General features: G+C 36.3%; 2 protein-coding genes and 1 long non-coding RNA gene across 4 annotated transcripts; all 3 read right to left on the bottom strand.

The window, feature by feature from the left end:
• Window positions 1-990: 990 nt before the first annotated feature.
• Window positions 991-2,952, bottom strand: LOC149664108 (uncharacterized). 2 transcript variants are annotated; one of them, XR_016368350.1, is made up of 2 exons: window positions 1,553-2,952; window positions 991-1,374 (listed from the first exon to the last, which is right to left on the bottom strand). It is a non-coding gene; the product is annotated as an uncharacterized LOC149664108 (long non-coding RNA). The 2 variants fall into 2 exon arrangements; XR_016368351.1 differs by having other exon boundaries at window positions 1,602-2,952.
• Window positions 2,953-5,901: 2,949 nt separating this feature from the next.
• Window positions 5,902-9,013, bottom strand: LOC149664107 (uncharacterized). The gene is made up of 11 exons (XM_089842007.1): window positions 9,001-9,013; window positions 8,813-8,939; window positions 8,580-8,692; window positions 8,483-8,515; window positions 8,389-8,419; window positions 8,225-8,305; window positions 8,055-8,154; window positions 7,764-7,982; window positions 7,610-7,696; window positions 6,748-6,870; window positions 5,902-5,943 (listed from the first exon to the last, which is right to left on the bottom strand). The coding sequence occupies exons 1-11, from the start codon at window positions 9,011-9,013 to the stop codon at window positions 5,902-5,904; spliced, it is 969 nt and encodes a 322-aa protein (XP_089698133.1).
• Window positions 9,014-13,887: 4,874 nt separating this feature from the next.
• Window positions 13,888-15,009, bottom strand: LOC149664106 (uncharacterized). The gene is made up of 2 exons (XM_089842006.1): window positions 14,805-15,009; window positions 13,888-14,753 (listed from the first exon to the last, which is right to left on the bottom strand). The coding sequence occupies exons 1-2, from the start codon at window positions 15,007-15,009 to the stop codon at window positions 13,888-13,890; spliced, it is 1,071 nt and encodes a 356-aa protein (XP_089698132.1).
• Between the last annotated feature and the right edge of the window lie 9,108 nt (window positions 15,010-24,117).

Here is a 24,117-nt window from a genome sequence, read left to right as displayed (position 1 = left end):
TAATGTTGAACTTTTCACACTTTTTAAGTCCAACCTTCACGTATGACTGTCTTTGAACATTTTTTTAATCCCTCTCATGTATTCATAGTGAAGCTTACATTTTAGATTCAGTTAAAATTAATTATAGCTATTCATAGCTTTTCCCTGTTAAGGTCTATTTTTTGCCAGCCAGGACGCAATCACTAATTATTCTCAAAAGCCTTTCTGGTGTCAAAAATAATTTTCTTTCTAAAGTTATGAATGAAACCCTTAAAAAAAAAACGCAACTATTAGCTTTGAACGTGAAAACAAAATTTTTATTTACTGGAAAATAATTATAATGAATACCATAAATAAATAACAACCAGGGAAATTCAATTCCAAATTGCGTGCTATAAATAAACGTAGCAATTATCAATCCAAATGTGTTTTTAAAATAAATCTTTAGCACATTCCAATAAAATAATCATGCGTGTTTAAACCTTGACAAAAAGTTGAACCAAAATATTCTTAAAGCAATTACTGAACAGCCATAACTTTAAAAAATTACAATTTATATTTTAACTATTATATAAAATAAATAATATTATTAACCCTAACTTTTGTCATCAATAAACTACTGTAACTCTCATTTGACTTTATTTATCAAAGGTAAAATAGTTACCATTAGTTTCATAAATACTAGTAAATAATTTGTTGGTCCTGGTATTTCCTATATTCAATGATAAATCTAAGCACAGTTCCATTGCCAGACTCCCCTAGTACGCTGGCTAATCATTTATCATCTATCCCAATGGCTAAATCCAATTAAGATTGTACTTAAGGACATAGCTAAAATTAAAATATGCCAAACTACCACACTATACAGAAGAGAAAATCTTTTTAAGACGCGCCAAAGGAGGGGCCCTTTGCATTAAAACTGAATGGCTAAATGTATTCCTGTTATTGTATATCAAGTTATTATGAAATTGCCATCTTTTCCAAAATACTACAAAATATTATATTGCCAAATTATTGCTAGTTGTCTTATTTAATCATGTCATTTTTAACAAAAAAATTTACCATTTTATTTTCTTAAATTAGGTTAAAGTTAGAGCACCACAAAAGATGGTATTCTATATGTTGAATCTTGTGTAAAGGTTAAGAGAAATATCCGTTCTGAATAAGATGTTGTTGACACAATGACATTGGAAATGGGGTTCAAAATTTGCCTGAAAGCAACTGGTATATTCTGGTCTGGGTTCATCACAAATAGTCAATCTTTGTCATGACATCACACCCTCGTATATCTTACTTCATCAGCTCAAATTAAGATTAAAAATATTGATGTGACGTCCTATTAGCTACTATTGAATGACAAACTATTTCCTTTTCTGCAGCATGCGGGAATGAGCACTGAAATAAATTTACCACCACTTGTACGCAAAATTAATAAAAATTAAGACCGAAGTAACAGATATTAATCAAAACGCGTCTTGGATTTAACCAAGACCTAAAAAGTATCGATAAGAACAAGGTTAATCACTTGACTGAATGCGCAGATATTGAAACTTTTTTTTTAATTAAAACTTACATGCTTAAGAAAGTATGTTCCATCACCCTATTCCATTGAATAAACTTACTTTACTGGTAGTAAATTTTTTCCCTCTCAATAATTTGAAAAATTTACTTATCTCGGGTTTTCGAGCACAATTCCATTCCCCGAAAACATTTTATAACTACATTTATTATCACTTTTAAGAGTTTTCGTGTGGAAAAATACCTTATAACTAGTAACTACACGTAACAATGACAAAACGATTTAGGGTAGTCTGCTTTAGCTTCTGCTGCGCCCGATACGAACAAGGAGGATGTATAGTTGTATGCCCCCCTTGATAGAAGTACGCCTTGTGCCATTCTCATGCCTTGTCTTTCGCTGGCCTCGTCACCAAGGCAGTAGCCCACTCAATTACGCGTTAAGCTGCTCGAGAATTCTGTGTGAATTACTTTTTAAGGTATTCGTCAGCAAATAGTAATTGTTTTTGAGAGCACTCCTCGCCTTGAAATAGGACAACTACGAAATAATTAGACCAAATTGAAGTTTAAATATTCGAACAAATGTTATTTTATAAATATCTTCTACCATTTCAATTTCTATAAAACTGTTCTACCAAATGCATAAAGAGTGCTACCAGAAGTCTCTGGGGCTACTAGAAATACAACATTTACCATAGGAAGATTCGCAGCGACAAGTTTAAAAATCCCATATTCCTTTAAAAACCGTTAATGCATTATCCTTGTTCCTGAAGATATACAGACTAAGTAGCAGAGTCGAGCCACAGCGTCGTTGATCACGCGACTCGGTGAACGCGGGCTATTTTTCAAAATAACCAAGTCATAATTTTCAGGCTACGACCACGCTTAAGTTAACAATTACAACAAAGAAAATCAAAAAAATAACGAATATCATGCACGCCCCTACTGCTTGCGAACCATAGAAACGCCATGGCAGAACCGTTTGACCATTGTCTGTCGTACCGTTGCTATAGACCCTTTTTACGTAAAAAAGAGATGTCAATCCTTAGTATCGGGACATATGGGAGGGGGGGGGTTTGACCCCTCGCCGTCTCTGCTCTATTTATGATATTTCCATCGACTCGACTCACTCGAGCGAGATGGAAGGCAAAGTTTTACCCCCGTGTCTTTCCATGTCGAAGTGGTCTATTAACATAAGTCAGTTTAACCAAGAGTAAAAATCATAACGTCCATGTTGAATGTGCTGCCATTGTTGAAATTTGCACTAAAATTAACAAAAGGTTTCACTATGGAGCGTTCAGGGCATGAAAGGGGATATGTTAGCAAGCTATTAACGACACAATGTCATACACGTACTCTCTTAAAAGTGATAATAAATGTAGTTATAAAATGTTTTCGGGGAATGGAATTGTGCTCGAAAACCCGAGATAAGTAAATTTTTCAAATTATTGAGAGGGAAAAAATTTACTACCAGTAAAGTAAGTTTATTCAATGGAATAGGGTGATGGAACATACTTTCTTAAGCATGTAAGTTTTAATTAAAAAAAAAGTTTCAATATCTGCGCATTCAGTCAAGTGATTAACCTTGTTCTTATCGATACTTTTTAGGTCTTGGTTAAATCCAAGACGCGTTTTGATTAATGTTGAAAATGAATTAAAACTTTTTATGGTTCAAAGTGGCCAAAAAAGGGAACATTCTCCTTTCTCCAAAAAATTACAGTGAGGGAGTAATGGCATTTTTCTTGGTGCCTCACCCGTAACGCTATGTTGAATAGCGTACTTAGGAGTGGGCTTCATAAAACCTAGCATTCCTTCTCAAGGTCACACACTACTAACTTGTTCAAGAAAGGGTTGAAAGGCTCGTGATTGGCCTACACTGATTACGAGGTACCACCAAAAGTATTAGCATAGGTAATAGGAGAGAAAACATTTTAAGAAGAAATTTTCGTTCTTCACCTCGGAACCGAACGGATGACCGCAAATAAAACTAAAGATAATTTGAGAAAAAACCAAAAGTGGAGGGTTAACTTATAACTAAGAAAAAACTTCGCAAATAAATTAATAAACGAATAAACCTTAGTAAATTTGCAGACCACCCTAAAACTTTAGACTTATGACGTTTACTAACTGGTAGCAATCCGCCAGCGTTGAGAACGACAGGAGACATACGTGCAATGCGAGATGCAATGTAATGTACCCATAAGAAAATGTACATTCTTACTCCTTAGAATTATTCTATGAAAATTGCCATTAAAAACGGTAAAAAAGCTACTTCTTTTAACGGTTCAAAGTGTTGTAAAGCATGTAAAAAATAATTTACTAATTTAATGGAAACAAGACGTCGCCGGATATGTAGTCATGTACACAAACCAAAATGAACGCTTTTAAAACCTTTCGATTGTTTGAAGAATGATGCAAAATGTCGGTGTTCCTTATTAGTTTCGGCTAGTTATCGCTGTTAGTTTCCCGTTAGTATCGGTCAGTTGTTTCAACAAACTAATCGTAACATGTTGTTTTACAATGAGATTCGTTAAGATTCACCAACTGTACAACTTTCTACTCCTTAAAAATTTACTCTATGGCTATGAGGCTTTTTTTTGTTTTAGCTGGAAACCACTAATTTGCAATAATCATCCTATCTTGAACTTAATTCCTACTGTTTTAGACAAAGTCAACATGCTGTGATTTATGCAAACTAGCAAGTGTTAGGTTCAAGTTACTTCCAAATGGCTTGGCGTACGACAAAATGTCATAGAACAGTTTCGCCTTATATTGGCCCCAGGAACCCAAATACTTCCGCTCCTACGTCCATTTCAGATACACCCTGTATAGTGGGGTTTTCATTTTCGATTGAAAGTGCAGTAGGGGCTTTTGGTACTAAAAGGTCAGGTTGGTCTGCCTTGGATTCAACGTTTAGATGATGATTAGTTCGTAAATGTTTAAGTAAATTACTCGTGTTACCAGATGTCGAAATAAGTTTGTCACAATAATTACATGCCGCAATATTTTTAGTTCGTTTAGTGAAATGATCCCATGCTGCACTTTTTCTCTTAATGGGGGCCATTTTGGTATACCAATAATTTATGGTTGGTTATACAATAAAAATACTAAATACTTCTCAACCACATTATTAACTATGAAGAGGGTCTACATCACTCTTGTCTTTGCAATGAAACAAGTGTAAAATGAATCTAACCTAAAATGGACTATAAAACTTCCACTATAAATTTTAGAAATAACAAAATTGACTTTCTCAAATAACAAAATAACGAACTTCTTTAAGGGAATTTAGGTGTGGGATGACTTTTAGATTTCCAAGGGCAGTTGCAGCTTTCCCAGGTTCAATACTGGTCAATATCCAAGTTTCGAACTTACAGATTTTCAAGCGGACTTTTCATAATCACATATTTCTTTGCTTTAGAGATGTAAACGTAGAAGTCTTCAAATGTACATAAATGGACCAAAAGTAAATGAACCAAAAGTGGAATTTTGGATGGACTTCAAATAATAGATGGTCAAATTGCATTCAAGAAAATGGTGAATGCCTACTGAAAATAATTAGTGGTAATTACATACAGCGGAAAGGACAAAATATTGCAATTATTTCAGTTCATACCATTACACAAAAGACAGAACTGAATATTGACTCCGCTTGACTAAGTAGTAATTATAATGCAAAAATAGCGATGGCATCCTAGGATTGTCAGGCTCCAAGAATTTGTAATTAAACTGCATTGTATGTGAATGCCTAAAATACTGAAAATAAATATTGGTTACTAATTATATACAGCAGTAAGGACAAAATATTGCAATTATTTCACTTCATACCATTACACAAAAGAGGACCTTGAATATTGACTCCCTTTGACTAAGTAGTAATTGTAGTTAACTAGTAGATTCATAAATTCAATGCAAAAATAGTGATGCCATCATCAGGCTCTAAAAATTTGTAACTAAACTGCATTGTATGTGAATGCCTAAACTACTGAAAACAAATAGTGGTTACTAATTACATACAGCGGAAAGGACACAATATTGCAATTATTTCACTTCATACCATTACACAAAAGAGGACCTTGAATATTGACTCCCTTTGACTAAGTAGTAATTGTAGTTAACTAGTAGATTCGTAAATTCAATGCAAAAATAGCGATGTCATCTTAAGATTGTCAGGCTCTAAGAATTTGTAACTAAACTGCATTATAAATAAAATAAAAATCAATACATTAAATTATTTAACTCACAAGCTTGATACATAGTATTTCAATACTTACTTTTAATTAAACCAACGATTGGTTACTGACAATCGACAAATTGAAGAACTGGGACGAAACCCAACGCGGAATGTCTCTATCCGTCATAAAAAACGAGTAGCCGCCATGCTTAGCTTACTATTGCTTGATTTCGTTAAGTCGTTCTCACGCCGCCGCGCGACGTCGCGTTTTCCCGCTAAGCGCAAAGGCTTAAAGTTTTTAAAAAATAATAGCTAGCCGCCATAGCTTATTATGACTAAATGTGGTTTTCCGTGTCACTTATTTTTAGTTATACTCGTTTAACATTGTTAAATTATTAAGATTAATTCCGATTAGGGGTTGGCACTTGGGAGTTTAAACTTACAACAGCGACAGACGATTTAAACAAAGAAGTTGAAAGAAGAACAGAAGAAGAGAAGAAGTAGAACCTCATCGAGTCATCATCGCATGATCGCAGATAATTAATGGCGGCAATTTACGGCGTAATAGTCCTGCAGACTGACTGACTGACTCGTCCGTCACCCTCACCCGGATCCGCGAGAAATTAGGGGAGGCCCGCCCCTGAGCGCATGCGCCGTGGCCACGGTGGCCAATCACTTCGCAAATTGCGCATCGGATGACAGTGACGTCATGCAACACGCGGGTGCCGCATGTTGAACAAGCCTAGACAGGAACGAGTGACGTCAGTCAAGAGTCAACTCAAGGAACAGACGATGGACCCTCTTGGGACTATGTCGATGAGGGAAACATTCACGTGATAAAATATATAGCAAATGATTGGCCACAAGTTATAAAAATGAAACCTTCCTTAGATCGCAGGGGGGGGGGAAGATAGGGAAAAAAGTACTCGATGCTTCGGATTTTTTTAAAATACTCGATACCTGTATCGGATCTCAGAAACGGTACTCGATACCGGTATCGAAAGATTGAAGTACTCGATACCGGTATCGAAAGATTGAAGTACTCGATACCGGTATCGAAAGATTGAAGTACTCGATACCGGTATCGAAAGATTGAAGTACTCGATACCAAGTTGGCATCGAGTAGTATCGAACAGCCCTAGTACAAACGATATAATGGGGGAGGAAAGCGGAGATGGATGGCATTTTTCCCTCCGGCGTTTCTGCGCGCGCCCCATGTGAAACGTCATTTTTTAAATCGCCTATTATACAGTCTCCTAGGTCTCCGGCCTTCTATCAATTCACGGTAGTAATAGCATGCGCTTGAGGAAATTTGTTTTCACGCTATAGGATAGGCAACACCCTATCTCGGACGGCAGCTTATTCTGTATATACTCTGTTACAACATCGGTTGTCAGCACGCGCAAACCTAGGTCTCTATGCAACCTAGGTTTATGCGTGCTGACAATAGACAAAAAACTTGAGGATCTTCAGGATTTAATATAAGCGCGAGTTTTTTTAGCACGAGTGCACGGACATCTAGGCCGTAGTTTCAAATACGTGTAATAGGCTGTAGGCAATTTCACACGTATTTGAAACTAGGGCCTAGAGTGCACTGGAGCTAAAAAAACTGGCGGATATTTTAGATCCTGAAGTTTTTTTCTCTTGACAGCACGTACAAAGCTACGTCACATACAGACGTGGGTTTGCGCGTGCTGACAACCGATGTTGTAACAGAGTATATACAGAATAGGGTCTTTGCGCGTGACGTCAAGTTACCTTCCCCCTTTCCTCTACCCTTGCCGGCTGCCCGCTCTGGCCACGTTAGGACGCCATGTTGACATCCCCTGAAAACCGGTTTTCGCCCCCTATTTCTTCTCCCTTTTTACTCTCGCGGAAACACCCTATAAGCTGCCGTCGGAGATAGGGAGTTGCCTATCCTGTAGAGTGAAAACAAATTGCCTGGTTACCAGAGAGAACTATAGAACTTGCAAGTGATAAATTTCCAGCATAGAGGCCGTGAAAATTCGGTTGGCTTTCCCATTTGCCCTATAAGAGGTGAGATATACCTTAGGCATTTGTGATTGAAAGAAAACAATGGAAATCTACTAATTACCTTTGCATGTTTTCCACCTGATCCTTCGCAACAATTCCACGTATAAATGAAGGCGGTAGCTCGCCTATGAACTTTGTAGGTGATGGCTGATTTGCAATATTGGCACTTTGTTCCAAAAGCTTTTTGAACAAGAGATGTCAGAAAAGGAGTAAACACAAAACACATAGGTTCCCTTATTATTTCTTCAGCCGTTAGATGTTTAGGTTTTTGCGGCACAGGCTTAAAAGAGTAACATATAAGTATTAATTTGAAATTATAAGAAGATTGAAGAATTAAAGTGGGAGAACTTACTTCATTGTACTCAATTATTAATTCTTCATAATCAGCATCTTTATCGTCATCTTCCGTAAAATCATTTTCAAAATTGAGATCATCACATTCTCCTTCATTACTATAAGTGTTTGCGGAGATTTAGGAAAATTTCTAACAAATTAATTAAACAATATTCCAAAAAATATTACTCTAGATTTTCAAGTTCGTCTCCCAATGCCTCCTGCTCTAGTTCATCAGCGTCTCTTTCCATTTCATCTCCATCTTCCTCCCTGAATTAAGGTTCCCCAAATTAGAAAGAACCAAGACTGTAGGATTGTTTTAAGTTTAACACAAATGAAAAGGGCATGTTTACTTTTCAAGCTCTTCCTCCTCTTCCATTTCCACTTCAAATAAAGTACGTTTTGCCCGTTTTGTTGGAGTTCTTTTAACAGGCTAATACGCCAAACCTAGCCTCTTATAGGTAGGAGTCTCTGGTTTATCTGCAAATAAAAGAAAAAATAAACTCCCGGGCTTAGTTAGGTAAATAAAGCATTGAATATCTACCTTTTGGTGTCACGCGCCGATAATGTCTTTGAGGAGGAAACCCTGGAGATTTCATCATCTCAAATGTGGTAATGGGGTCAGTTTGAGTAATTTTCTCAGTGGTATCAAACACACTTTGGGTCCATTTATGACACATTTCCCCCTGGCTTGTTTTCAATAAACATAGAAATATATATTAGCTAACAGCATAATAATTACTGTGAAAAAGAGGGTTGGGGGCCTCAAAAACTTACTGCAGTTTGTCAAGTAGGAATGTCACAAATTTATCATTTTGTGATCCTATTCCCATACCCCACCGATTCTTCTCCGTTGTCCATCTTTCAAAAACTGCTTTACTAAGCTTTATTCTATGGATAGGTTCTGCAAAACATAATGGATTTCTAATTTGTCAGACAGTAATTGGTTTAGTTAAATTTTTTACCTTTAGTCGCCATAGTAAGTTTTCTTATATATATGTTATAAATCAATTTCCAAAGCCAAAATTTCCAAGTTTCCTAAGCTTTGGTCAAAACAAACGTATCTTTCACTGTGATATTTTCCTAAACTACAAAATTTTTTCTCATATTTCAGTTACTAGTACTATTAATTCTTAAATTATGTTATGAAAATTATAATAAATGTAACCAAAAATTATAAAAACAGCAACAAATTCGTGTCAACTTTATATTCAAATCGTAACGAACAAGTCTAGTACAGCTCTCTACGACAGCAAAGTTAGAATGAATTTCAAACTTAGAAACCGTTGCGAAAACCGGATGAAACCGAATCCTGAAAGAAAAAGACGCGACAATATACCCTAAACGGACGCTCTACGCGCGGGTTCTAGCAAGCCATGATTGATATTGTATTGGACAGTCCAGAATGGGGTCTTTGTATGACGTCATATAATTCAGCCAATCGTGGGGTATGGACTTTTTTGGAAATCCTATACAACACTGTCTTCTCCTGGCGCCATCTAGCGTTCCAGATCGGTAATAAACGGCGCCGATGTAACCTTTAAGGTATGTTAGAAACTTGGAAGGCGCTTTAGATCCTATTTTCGTTTTCGTAAAACCACAACAAATTTGATAATTCCCGTCATCTGTTTAAACCAAACACTAAGCTCACAAAACTCCTGGCCATTCGCTAAGCCTTGGTTAATTTCATCAAATTCGCTTACAAAATTATGAGGATAGTAGACATGATTGGCTTTAGAAAGAATAAGCGAAACTTTTCACCCTTACAGATGTACTCCAAATTCACTAAGTACCTTCTTAATTGTTATTACAAAAATATCCCGAATAATTTCCGGACCCTCGCTTTTAGACGGCTCCATTTTGAACCCCTGTGAAGACGCTTATCTGTACAACGCAAGAGGGGTCGTAGCCATAGCGACAGAGGTAAACAGGAATTACGTATTTTTGGCCCTCCTTGTCAGCAACGTCACCAATACGTAGTTTTAGTGAGCCAATAAGATAATTTAATTTTTTGGTTACGTGTTGAAGGAAGGGGCTCCATACTCGGCTATGAGTCGAACTGAAGTAAAGGCCAAACGTTGTCCTTTCCGTCTTAAAAAAATAAATCTATCCCTGGTTTTACAAATCAAAATTTTTGCTAATTACAGAAAAATTAAACATTTAACACCTATTCCCTCCATTTTTTAGTAGTTTGACATGCTTGGCGCAATATTTCCTACCTTCAACCCGATTAAACTTAGAAGTGATATTAAAAGTTCGTCAGATTGTCTTAAAAAGCACTATAAATGTTGCATAAATGCTTAATTTGGCAATAATATTTGTAAATAGCGTGAATTGAATTTTCTGTTAAAGATCATTGGTATGTTTTTTTGCTGGTTTAAACCGGATTTTATTAGGGCTTTTTTTAAAAGAAGAAAATTATTCTCTTGTGCATAAATTGGGCACATTTCCTTAACTTTTATTGCGACAGTTCTCTTCTGCTAGGCTGTCTGATTAAAAAACATTTTGGATGCACATTTTGTAAAATATAATCGAATGTTTGACATATTCCCCTGACAAATGCAACAAAATCCCCCGGAAAATATCCCCTTCAGAGTAAAAAAGTACGTAATCCTCTGGAATATGCGACAAAATCCAGACCCCAATGCACGGTATAAAATCGATATGAAGGTTTATAAGGAAAGAAAACATAAAAACATGTTTTATAATTGAATAATAAGCACTCCCCTTCTTCATCAATAAAAGCAAAATTATTACAGATGCTACAATTTTACTAACCCAATCAAATTTAGTTTCTGACTAAACTACACCACGGAGAGTTCCAAAATAGTAGTGAACTAGTTGGGAAACCAAAATAAACCGCTCCGAGTCGAGACGAGGGCTAACATTTTCAGTAAAAAAATACTTTTAAAACAAAAGTCAATCGGCCAATGAGAAAAACCGGAAATAAATATCATAAATCACATATTGCCAAGTGCATTTGTAAAGGTTGAAGTGTCAAATCTTTTACAACATAACCACAATAATCCCTTTGTAGGACATAATATCTAACACTTAATTGTGTATTTAACATTCGGCTCACTCTATACCGTTAAGGCCTCCTAAAATGACATGAAAGAAGGCCAAATTCATAGACCAAATCGTAACAACACTTATTTAATTAAAGATACAGTATTAACATCCATGTTTTCAGTGGAGTCTAAATTTACGTTTACACTATATATAAATGTAGTAAAGTTGAATTAAAATTTAAACACCAAATTTGAAATATTAATATTGAAAGATGGTCCTGGAATATTGAGATGAGATAGAGCTTTATACCTACACAACTACTTAAAGAATCGTAAGGCAGAAACATATTAAAAATATTTTCAATTAGAATTCTGCAGAAACAAATTGTTATCGTTTTGTAAGAGATCTTTTCATCGTACTCGCTTTATATTAACTTTGATACGCTTATGGTGTTAGATTCAGATGCAATCGTCATTACTCGTTCTATATTAACATTGATATGCGTTTAGTGTTTCACAATTCAGGTGCAATCTCCATTACTCGTTCTATATAAACTCTCACTTGTGTCATTACATAGAAAGAAGTTTATCTTAAATAACTAAATAAATATAACTGATATTAATTATTTTAATCGTCAGAATTTTACATTAACTATAGATAAGTCGATTTAAGAAACTTTATTCCTAAAATAATTTTAAACATAGTTATTGTTAGCGAACACCTATTTCAGAACTTTTGAAAATTTAGAGTATATATGGTGATTGATTCACGTTAAAGAATAAGAAAATGCGCAATAGACCCAACCAACAAATCCTTTGAATTTTTATAACGGCTCAGGTCTCGTTCTCGGGTTTTGGGGCGAGAAAGGGATAGCCCGATTGGCTTGATTTTGCCATGCGCAGAACCTACTTAACCCCAAGAGTCAAACTCTGTCGTCTGCCTGAACGAGGTCGTCTTGTCTCGAATTTTGTCAAAAGTGAACGACAATTTTGGTGAGTAAACTTAATTTCTAATTAGTTGCTAGTTTCTGAAACATAAGACTATAATAATATCACTCTAGGTTACTTCATAAACAAAGCAGTTGAAAATGGATGTTCTTACAGAAGAGAAAGAAAGGTTTGTGGTATTTTATTCTGACTATTTATAACTAGACAGCAAAGGCTTCGGAAAATTTCAAACTTTTTGTTTATGCAATTCCTTGCAGATCACCTTTTAAAGCCATTTCGGCAAACAAGTCTCTTTCGTTACCAAAGAGCAACTGGACAAAGCAGTTGAAAAGCGTTTCAATCAACTTCAACGATAGTGTTATTCACAATCACCATGGTTCTACAAAAAGTCAGAAACATAAAATTAAAGGCTACAGAATGTTTAAAGCAAAGAGTTACAAACGTTTTAATTTCTCACGACAAATCAAATAGTTTTACGCATGTAAAATCAAAGGTTCATGCTTCGTACAAAGTACAGAAGATTTACAATGTTCATGTTGACTTGGATTCAACAAAAGGGGATGTGAAAAGTGGATCATGTGAATGCAAATCTGGGAGAATAGGAGTTTGCTGTCATGTTGCAGCTACTTTATGGTTCATCCAGGACTGTGTTTTGGAAGATTTTAATAAAATTTAGTACTTTAGATTTTGTTAAATTTACTCCGGGAAAGAAGGATAGCAATAAGAAACCAAGAAAAATTTGCCTTGCAAATAATTATTTTTCTTTACCTAAAGAATCACCATCTTCGGTAGAATGTACCGAAATTCAGCGCTTTTGTGAAGACCTAAAAGCTGTATGAAAACGTAAAATGTGGCAACAAATTTCACAGGAAGAGAACTACTCGGCTTTAGAATTGACACCTATTTGTTTTAACAAGAGTAATGATATTTCCATGGAAGAGTCAACAATAGAAAAATTTCAACGCATTCCGTTACCCACGCAAGACATTGTGATCAATAATGAAATTGAATTTCCAGATGCATTGAAAGTTACAATGGAGGAAGCTATATTAATAGAACAAAATACAAGAGAACAAGCTGCGTCACAACTCTGGAGAACAGAGAGACAAAGAAGGTTGACTGCATCTAAATTTGGACAAATTGTGAAAAGACGGGCTAAAGTCACGTGAAAATCTATACAAAGTTTGAAAGGTGCTGTAGACATCAGCAGGATGAAGTATGTCAGAGAGGGGCTTGAAAATGAAGCTGCTGCATTACAAAAATGTTGCTCATTAGTCAAATTGAACAAGGTGCATGCGTTTAAAGTGGGATTAGTGATTAATCCTGGCTTTCCAGTAATAGGAGCATCTCCGGATAGCCTTATCTATGACGAAGAGACTCAAGATTATGGTCTTTTAGAAATTAAAACACTTGCAAAAGTAAAGGAGTTACATCTAACAATTGATGAAGCAATTACTAAAAAAGATCTGAAACTTAACATCTGTTTGAAAAAAGATGCTTCCGGAAACATTCATTTAAACCGTACACATAATTACTACTACCAGGTCCAAGGCCAGTTAGGAGTAACTGGATTACCATGGTGCGACTTTCTAGTTGATGCTGGTGAAAATATATTCTGTGAACGGATAAATTTTGACAGTGATATGTTTTTTAAAACCATGATGCCTAAATTAGATGAATTTTACTTTAGTTTTTCATGGCTAGTGATACTACATAGTTCCTAAAGTATTTATGTTTAAACCAGTTTTGGTGTGATAACTTTACGAATGGAATGCCAAATATTTTTAAATATAATGTGATAAGTTCATTTTAATAACATGTTTTAAAATTGTTAGAAATGTTCATATATTTTCTTACAAAGAATAAAAAAATGGATTTAGCACATTTTGCAATTTAATTTTCGTCTCTGATATCATCTGAACTCTTCCTGTCTAGTAGTGGCTCATTAATGAAATTTAAAAGATAGCAGCAAATGAACCAAATTTTTTCTAAATTTGAATGCGAAGAATTTGAGAAAGTGTATTTCAGAATGCGAAAAGTCTTTAGTTCTTTAATGACTCTTTCAACATGTATTCGCACACTAGCTATAGCTCTAGTGTGTTGCTCATCAGTTTCTGATAATTGTGCCCGGTCTCCTAAGAAAGGAGGAATATTCAAATTCACTCCTTTGGCAGCGAGAATATCATGGATTAAGAAACCACGGTCAGCCATACAAGAATCTCCTTCATCCAACAGTTCGATAAGTCCACTTTTGGCTGTTAATTCAGTGCCAGACTCTCTTCCAGGAGCTAATGGAGCAACAAATGAGACAAATCCATTTGGAGCAATGCCTATGAGACCCTTCGCTGTTGTGTGTCGCTTGTAGTTTGAATAAGTGTCGCACTGAGTACTGTAATCAGATGGTATCTCTATAAAAAATTCAGTACAGTCGATAATGACTCTCGTAGAACAGAATTTTTCTTTGAATTCCGGTGGCATGTTTTGATCCACAACTTGCCTTGATGGCCAAATAGGTATTATTGTTAATTTTGCATATTGTAAATCTAACCACGTAGTGATGTAGTTGCTAATTGTAGACAGACTAACTTCAAAACGAAACGCCAAATCTCGGTTTAACAAGCCTACTCGTAGCTTACAAAGAGTCATAAAAAGTTGTTCCTTGAATTCTAACGCCATTGGCCTTCCACGAGAGGATTCATTACGATAATTACTTCTTTCGTTGCCTTTCCCATTATAGTACAATGAAACTTTCGGTAGGGCTGATTCAACATGTTTTTATAACAAGTTGAAATCATCGATGGATGCAAAACCAGTGTAAAATCTCAGATTTTCTGGGTTTCGTGACACGTTTTCAAGTGTAAATTTATGTTTTTTCATTTCCTCGTCTTTTCCTTTCTTTTCCTTTTGATGATGTTGAATTTCATTCTTCAACTGAATGTTTTCAGTTTGCAAACACTTAATGGTGTTGTGAGCTTCCAATAACTCTCTTTCTAATTTCTTCTCTTGCAACTCCATTAGCTATATCTTCTTTAGAAATTGTTCTGCGAGGTTCTTTGTATTCGAACAATATGTGTGATCTTTCAAGAAACATATTATTTAATATTGATTAAATAGTTGGTTAAAAGTGTGTACGTTTGATAACTCACCTAAATGTGGTCCCACTGCTTTGAACGTATACACTTGGGGGTTGGCAACTCCTCAACCACACCTACTTCCAAGGCAGGCGTATTCGGTGTTGGGATTTTACGGTTTACCGTTCTAGCTACCTCTCTCGTCTAGCTCTTTTCATTGACGTCATACGTGGGCGCCAAAGAATACGCGAGCTGTCTTATATATGAGCTGTTTGTATGTCCGGAAAAAGGTGAACGACATTAAAGACCGCTATATACGTGTAAACACGAAGGTTTTTTTCCATTCAAAATTGCTAATGTTCACCGGTATTTAGGATAATTATAATGTACCCATAGTAGACCTATATTTAAAATGAAAAGACCAAGTATTTTGTAACAAATTTTATTTCAAGTAGTAACTTTTTTCATTTTAATTTTATCATCGTCAGCTTTGGTTTGTTTTGAAAGGTGATGTCAACAATTCATTCTTATAATAGTTCGTAGATTTGTAAAACCTTACATTAAATTAAAAGTTCATGACGTAAATAATATTTACCTTTCAGAAAGAATCAGTCTGAAAGCAACTAAAGGCGAAGCGCAACGCGCCGTTACCGCCTAAGATTTGAATTTATAACGGATAATCGGCCTCGCCCTAAACCATTGAAAGTTAGGTAGGGGTGAAGAAGAAAGGGGGTATACAATTTTCGAAGTAGAGAGACGTTTTCTCTCTCTGTCTCTGGACGCAGCTAACGCGGATACTTGTTTCTCGCCCACGTAAGACGTCATAGTAAGGGAAAAAATTACTAGAGCCCCCTACTACAAAAAGGAGAATCTCCCGCTTACCACCCCTGAAGGATGCTCCGACCTAATAATGCGAAGCGGTATACAGACCTTGACCTACTTCTACTTCTGCTCCAATATTTAATAAAAATGTATCGTTCCTTGGATCAAGAAACTTGGTAGTTGAATAAAAGATACTTTTCGACAACTCATGACAGCCAATGTGTATGGAAACCTTATCAAGAGGCCCTTTTTTACCATTCTTATTAAAATGTAGCCCACAAACAAGGCTGTATTTCTTTGGATGAAATTTTCTTCTCTTTGAGTTTGAACCATCACGCCTATCACTATTGTTATAACTTAGGTGTATTCGGGCTATCCATTCATTACGAAGAGCATAGTCTTTGGGGAAAGTATGAATGCTGATTTTCTTGTTTATCAAGTCACGATGATTCCTCGTAAAACTTTTGCAATTATTTACGCAACAAACGGATCCTCCTTGTAAACTCATTTTTAAAATTACTTATCAGTTTATCACAAAAAAGGAAATCCAGTTACGGCCGTTCCTCGTTCGTTAGTCGTTACCCAGACCCAGTTCGTAAGCTAAGCCTTGGCTTGTTCCGCGGTTCATAGTGAGCCTAACAGAAAAAGAAGAGATTTATTTTCGTCGCTCAACAACAGATGGTACTAAAGTCAACTTCGTTAGTCACGTGATCATATCCCTTAAATTGAGACGAGACCAAGCCAACTTGTTTATTTGTTGGTTGGGTCTATTCGCTTTTATACTTTAATTTTCTTACTAATTTTTTATTGCTCACTTTTTAGGTAAAACATTAGCTGTATTTATTCCGTTGCCCATTGGCCAGGAATAAAAAAATGGTTCGTGTTATTGATCACAGAAACGTGAGAAATGTCCAAGAGTTGTTGGAGGCTGTGCAAAATGCTTGGCGAGATCTAAAGCTGAATGAGGAATTATTCCAATCCTACAATGAATCAATGCCCAATCGAGTAAGAGAAGTGTTCGATAATGGCGGTTACTGTTCGCATTATTAAGTATAAATTGTAATATTAGCAAATGTGGATGAGAGGGAAAGTATGAAAATGGCCATAGAGCCTGTGTTAAAAAACGCGGACATAAAGTTTCGCCAATAACTATTTAGTTTACTAGTGACTGATGGACTTGCAAACTCGCGACTGAAAGTAGTTCAGACATTTATGCTCCTTGGTTTAACCATAGCCCACTCGATCACGCGCATCACGACGCAAGCTGCACGCGCTATAGCTAAATTACCGAGATTTATTTTAAACGTATCTAGTTTTATGTGCTCTTCTATTGCTTCGATAACCTTACTTAAATCCATATTATACCTTCAAATACCTTTTAAAACATTACCAGCTACTCTGTCCTAACATCAAACACAAATCGAGGAAGGTCTAACATACACAATAGCAGACGACGCTAACCGCGTAATCGCGAATTAACACAAGACCTATTTTAAGGGAGTGAACAGGCCCAGTATAGCTACGCCAATAAAACGGTGAACTACGGTGAAACTCTAATGACTCGCGACTTTTGGCCATTTTCATACTCTTCCTCTCATCAACTTTTGATATTAGTTAATTATTAACACTGATTCCTTTAAAATGTGCCAAATGGTTATCTTTGAAGTAGAAAACAAAATATAATTGAATAAAAATTATCATTATTTTCCAACTGTGTTATTTTTTCTGTCTATATCTAAATAAAGCATGCCCACAGAACCGGAATTAATTAATTAAAACAGATTCCACCAAACTGATTTTACACATTTGCAATATAAATATATAGCGGCCACATTATATTCTGCCAAAACAGAATTGAGTTCGATTTGGCCAACGTTATTATCACCGTTTCTTCTAATCATTGAACCACGAAAACACCCTACTGATAAACATAGAAAGACGGGTCAAAAGGAGCCGCGACTGACTTGTAAGAAGAGATCCGTTTTGAAAGCGGAATACTACACCAGCGGAAACTCAATCCTACAACTCTGCAACGGCATGCGAATCTTCTTTTGAAATTAATCTATATCCTTAATTCAAGTAGCTTTGACAACAGACTAGTTGTTCAGTGCTTTCGACTTTTCTTGTTGATATGGCAAGTAAACTTGAACGCGCGGGTATACAAATTTTGCCCTATCTTTGCGCAACAACACTCTAGGCGCTCCAAAAACAAATGGCGGTTGTCCAAATGCAACAGACACTGTCTGCTTAAATAATATCACGTGTCACACGTGTCCTACCTTGTAGTTTTTCCCTGGCAAAAAAAGCTGGCAATGAGGTTTCAAAGTTGCCGTGTGCATATTTTGTCATGCTGAGGATCAATATCAGTCACAACTCCAAATTCCCTGCCCAACCCCGACATTAAACGTCCTTCGTCAATTACACCATTCTATAAACATTCGCCCTGTCCAGTTCTATCACTGTTATTGAACAGTAGTCACCCAAACAAAATCATTCAGATTCTGTCCGGCTGTCTAGAAACTCTGACCAGCAACTCTAATTTAATTATAATTAATGGGAAAGTGTTTTTTTGCGTCACTATTTCTTTAATAACCTTTGAAGTTCAAATCCGATTTTAATTTTGAAAACAGATTCGGTTTCTGGGTAACGTTATGCATAACATGAGTTCAACCACAACAAATTCGAAGAAGTATTTCGTGTCGTCATTTTGCGATAATTTACAAATTCATGTGTTGCTCGTGCTCCTTTCAAGATGTTCTATTAATTTCGATGGCATCGGGTTTTCAAGGGCTCAGCCTTTCCAAAAACGTCTTACTCGTTGCTCTAGCTATTATAGAAAAAAATGGCGACCGAATGAAAACGGCCGGAAACTTTTGATCGCGACTGTACTTCCTTGAGAAGAAATTAGAAGTTCTCCCATGTTTCAAGGAGTTATCTAGCCACCATTCAGAGCCATTGTCACATTGTAAAGAAATTACTTACGGATAACGGCACCGAATATATAAATAAAGAATTCCAAAGTTGGACAAGGCAAATTGGACTGAATCACCGTACTTCAATGCCAAGAATGGTCTTGCAAAACGAGAAAACCGTACGATCATGGAATCCGTACGGACTATGCTGCATACTAAGTCAAACTTGCCTTCAAAGCTCAGTGCTGAAGGAGTAAACACAGTTGTCTATATTTTGAATGGTTTAGCGCCAACGCGTATACCTGGAAAAAAAACCCTACAAGCTATAGACAAACAAGCCAATCTCGAGGATCAAACACTTTTGAGTGTTCGGAACTGAATGCTTTGTGCGCATACCGATAGAAAAACAAAAGAAATTGGCCAAGAAGGCTTACATGGGATTCCTTGTCGGCTACGAAGATAACGCTGATCGATATCGCATTTTTGATCCGAAACTAAATGATGTTTTGCGATAAAGAAATGTTAAATTCACCCCATAGAAGTATGTCATTGATCTTATGGTGTGTGTTCCTGCAAACGTATTGTTCCAGGACGAGCACACACCCCGAGTCAGTCAAGAACTAGATGATATCGCATGCAAGGACGAACATGAAGTCCCACCTGAAACCGCGGATAGGGTCATTTCCTCTGCGTCAAAAGAAGAACCAGCAGATGGACGTACAATTCGAGATAGAGAAAAAATAGAGTGCTACCGTGGGATTTCTGTCCTCCTAGAGAAAAGGCCTTGCCGATTTGCACCTAACACGATAGAAGAACCCCGATCAACTGGAAATCAGGAACAATGGCTCAATGGAATTAATGCTGAATTGGCATCCATGAAAAATCACGAGGTTCACGAAGTGATTTATCCTCCGCCTGGTCGGAAAATCATCGGAAATCGTTGGGTCTTTCGTACAAAGTACAACGAAGAAACCATCACCCCGCTGCTGGAATAAGCGTATCAATCAAGTCCTACAAGGCTATGGCTTTAAACAAGCAGATGAAGATCATTTGTCCATCATAGACTGTTTCCTCACCCTTTCTGAGTCACTTCAACTTGTTGAACTGCAAATCTGTTAAGACTCTTGGTGGTATTCTGGAGGCGAACAATGAGCGAAAGTCAAGTTTTGATTGAAAGCCGCTATTGATTTTTTACTGCTAAATAACCCAATGTTATTTAATATTCTTTTATTCTGTCATGTTGTTGAGTTTTAAACTGTCGTGTCTTAGCTGCTTGATTAGAAACTTTATGAATTTTTCAGTTGGAAAATTCCAAAATTGGTTATATGAAAACCCTCGCCAACGCTGCGTACAAAAAATTCAAGGCTAAAGGCCACAAAACATTTAATGCTATTCTGAATGAAAAGTTGGCGGCTATTTCTGAGAGGGCTACTATGCAAGACAAATTAGCTTCGAGTGGCTATCCATTGCACAAATTTCATTGGGCTATCGAAAATTTCTACATCTCTCATATAGCTCTAGAATTTCGAAAGAACTTTCATTGTAAACACGCTGTCAATACTTGGTAAGAAATGAACTATTCTCTAATAGACAACATAACTTATAAAGAAATCGTGTCTGTAATTCTAGGTTGGGAATCTTCCTGTCTTCGGGTCTCTTAGAGAAGTGGGATGCCGATGATAACAAGTTACAGACAAAAGAGACACTGGATGCAATAAATGTCAGTTTGATTGGTTTAGGGGACTTGGCCTACGTCTTTTATGGACTTTTATTGGGATGGTTCACTGCTTTCATCGGACTTTACTTAGAAATGTCACGAAAAAAATGTGGAGCTAGGAAAAACCTAACGAACCAGTTTCGGTTCAGATATTAAAAACTTCAAAATTACTTTTGTCCAACGCGAAAAAGGTTAATGTGATATTTACTCTAGTCGAATCTGAAAGCTCTTGATATAATGTTAAAACCTTTATCATTAATTATTCAATAATGTAATATTTTAGGCGTAGTTTTTAGATATTTCACCAAATATAAATGATTGGTATATTCTGTTTGAAAATTCAGCGAAGATGTAAAAGAAAATAACTATCGAGTTAAACGAAAAATCCAAAGCACATTTCTCAGTTACGCATTCACAAAAGCGCACTTAGCCATTAGAGCGATTTTACTAAACACTCATCTCATTTGAGCGATTTTACTAAACACTCATCTCGTTTGAGCGATTTTGCTAAACACTCATCTCATAAGAGCGATTTTACTAAACACTCATCTCATTTGAGCGATTTTGCTAAACACTCATCCCATTAGAGCGATTTTGCTAAACACTCATCCCATTAGAGCGATTTTACTGAATACTCATTCCATTAGAGCGATTTTACTGAACACTCATTCCATTAGAGCGATTTTACTAAACACTCATCTCATTTGAGCGATTTTACTAAACACTCATCTCATTTGAGCGATTTTGCTAAACACTCATCTCATTAGAGCGATTTTACTTAACACTCATCTCATTTGAGCGATTTTACTGAACACTCATTCCATTAGAGCGATTTTACTAAACACTCATCCCATTAGAGCGATTTTACTAAACACTCATCCCATTAGAGCGATTTTGCTAAACACTCATCCCATTAGAGCGATTTTACTGAACACTCATTCCATTAGAGCGATTTTACTGAACACTCATTCCATTAGAGCGATTTTACTAAACACTCATCTCATTTGAGCGATTTTACTAAACACTCATCTCATTTGAGCGATTTTGCTAAACACTCATCTCATTAGAGCGATTTTACTTAACACTCATCTCATTTGAGCGATTTTACTGAACACTCATTCCATTAGAGCGATTTTACTAAACACTCATCCCATTAGAGCGATTTTACTAAACACTCATCCCATTAGAGCGATTTTACTAAACACTCATCTCGTTTGAGCGATTTTTCTAAACACTCATCCCATTAGAGCGATTTTTCTAAACACTCATCCTATTAGAGCGATTTTACTAAACACTCATTCCATTAGAGCGATTTTACTAAACACTCATTCCATTAGACCGATTTTTCTAAACACTCATCCCATTAGAGCGATTTTACTAAACACTCATCTCATTTGAGCGATTTTACTAGATACTCATCCCATTCGAGCGATTTTACTAAACACTCATTCCATTAGAGCGATTTTACTAAACACTCATTCCATTAGAGCGATTTTACTAAACACTCATTCCATTAGAGCGTTTTTACTAAAGAGTCATTCCTTTAGATCGTTTTTACTAAACACTCATCGCATTAGAGCGATTTTACTAAACACCCATTCCATTAGAGCGATTTTTCTAAACACTGATTCCATTAGAGCGATTATACTAAACACTCATCCCATTAGAGCGATTTTACTAAACACTCATCCCATTAGAGCGATTTTACTAAACACTCATTCCATTAGAGCGATTTTACTAAACACTCATTCCATTAGAGCGATTTTACTAAACACTCATTCCATTAGAGCGATTTTACTAAACACCCATTCCATTTGAGCGATTTTACAAAACACTGATTCCATTAGAGCGATTATACTAAACACTCATCCCATTAGAGCGATTTTACTAAACACTCATCCCATTAGAGCGATTTTACTAAACACTCATTCCATTAGAGCGATTTTACTAAACACTCATTCCATTAGAGCGATTTTACTAAACACTCATCCCATAAGTGCGGAAATAAAAATGGTATCCTCCCATTGAACAAAATTTTTATTCAACCAAAATGGGCCAACCTATTTTCAAAACTAGCGGAATGGACCGATGGCGGATTTCGAGTCAATGAGATTCTGTACTAATTCCATTGATACGAATGCTGCTGTTCACCGGATTATGGATTATAACAGCTATTGTGTTCTTCCTTTTGATAATGATCATTGTTCAAGGGAGAACAGGACAAAGTAAACAATATACTACTGTCTGAAAGGTGATATTTTCTGCATTTGAGTTGGTACAGGTTAGGTTAGGTTTCGTTTTGCTGGTAGGGCTCGAAGTATTTTGACCGATTTTTCTGAAAAATACGATTAACTGCAAATAATCGAAAATTATTCAGAAGTTTAAATTTATATTGAAAAAAAGGTTGTACTCTATGTTCGGTTAAATTCAACATATTTTCTATTGCAAAATCCACTTGCTTTAATGTCTAACTTTTAGCGTAATATTTTGTGATTTAAGATTTTCAAATAATAACCTAATAAAGTTTTAGCCACATCGTATTATGTACATCTACGATGAGGCTCTTAGTTTGACCTGCCCTGTTGTTCTTGTAGTAGTAGTAATAGAGGTGTCACAGTCCTGCCTTTGGCAGTATCAAATTTTTCGTTCGTCATTTTTGAACGTTGAGAGAAAATATTTTTCTTTTTAGTTAACGTTACAGTTCACAGGTGGAGTTTTAACCTTAATTCAGGGAAGAAATTATTTTTTAACTTTCCTTCCTCCACGGAGAATCAAACGGCGGAACTTTAACTTGCCAGCTCAGTACTATCAGGGAGCACATTATCCAAAGGAGAGTCAGAGATAGAAGGGGGAAGGTACTTTATAACGGCCAGGCACCATGGCTCTTACGCGCAATACCTCGGCGCACAGCCGAGGAGTAAGACGTCACGTGATCCTTTGAGAGGGAAATTCAAAAAGGGTAAACCCAAAAATACGGTTAGAGAGAGGCTCACACTACACACTAGACTAGAGATCAGCATTCAGCGTGGTTACTGTAGCTTTGTCTACGGTTGATTTACAATTTTTAACAATATACAGGGTGGTTCAGAGATGTATGCGTTCCTTGTAAGAGTAGATTCCTTGCAAAATTTGGAGTCGAAATTTCCTGAGCGGTTTTGGTCTAAACCGAACCGTTACAGAGTTACAAGCCCTTAAACTCCGGGCCCATTTGGGCCCAAATACCCCCTTCAGACGATCTTGGTCCAATAAGACATAGCTTGTTTAATACTCTTGTCACTTTTGAAAAAAAAACCAAAAACAAACTGATCTTAAAGCGATTTTGGTTAAACGAAAATCAGGTTTTCAGAAGAAACTCGCGATATCTAACAGTGCCTCTCACTATCTTTCTCAAGCAAGCAGTGGTTTTAACGCGTCGTCTGAAGAGGGTATTAAACAAGAGGTAAAGAGTAGTTTAAAATGAGCTATCATCGGTGATTGCCAAATTGAGAAGTTCTTACAAATTCACATTTTTGCCTCCAAGCTTCCGCTGATAGACAGCTAGAGCTTTTCACCCTCTTCAGACGAATCATAAAAAGTACTTCAATACGTCAGAGTTTTCGCT

The sequence above is a fragment of the Phalangium opilio genome, unplaced genomic scaffold (assembly GCF_054372755.1).
Source record: "Phalangium opilio isolate 3A_F unplaced genomic scaffold, DU_Popi_V2 ptg000061l_1, whole genome shotgun sequence".
Lineage (NCBI taxonomy): Eukaryota > Metazoa > Arthropoda > Arachnida > Opiliones > Phalangiidae > Phalangium > Phalangium opilio.
Note: the sequence above shows the minus strand (reverse complement) of the source record. Positions and strands in the feature narration are given on the sequence as shown.

Bases quoted from the DNA above. Each gene is read 5' to 3' on its own strand.
- LOC149664107 (XM_089842007.1), bottom strand. The intron at 8,516-8,579 runs GTAGATATTCAA...TTTTATTTGCAG, and splicing joins TCGGCGCGTGACACCAAAAG to ATAAACCAGAGACTCCTACC. The intron at 7,697-7,763 runs GTAATTAGTAGA...CACCTCTTATAG, and splicing joins CAGGTGGAAAACATGCAAAG to GGCAAATGGGAAAGCCAACC.
- LOC149664106 (XM_089842006.1), bottom strand. From the start codon at position 15,009: ATGGAGTTGCAAGAGAAGAAATTAGAAAGAGAGTTATTGGAAGCTCAC. The intron at 14,754-14,804 runs GTTTTGCATCCA...ATGTTGAATCAG, and splicing joins AAATCTGAGATTTTACACTG to CCCTACCGAAAGTTTCATTG.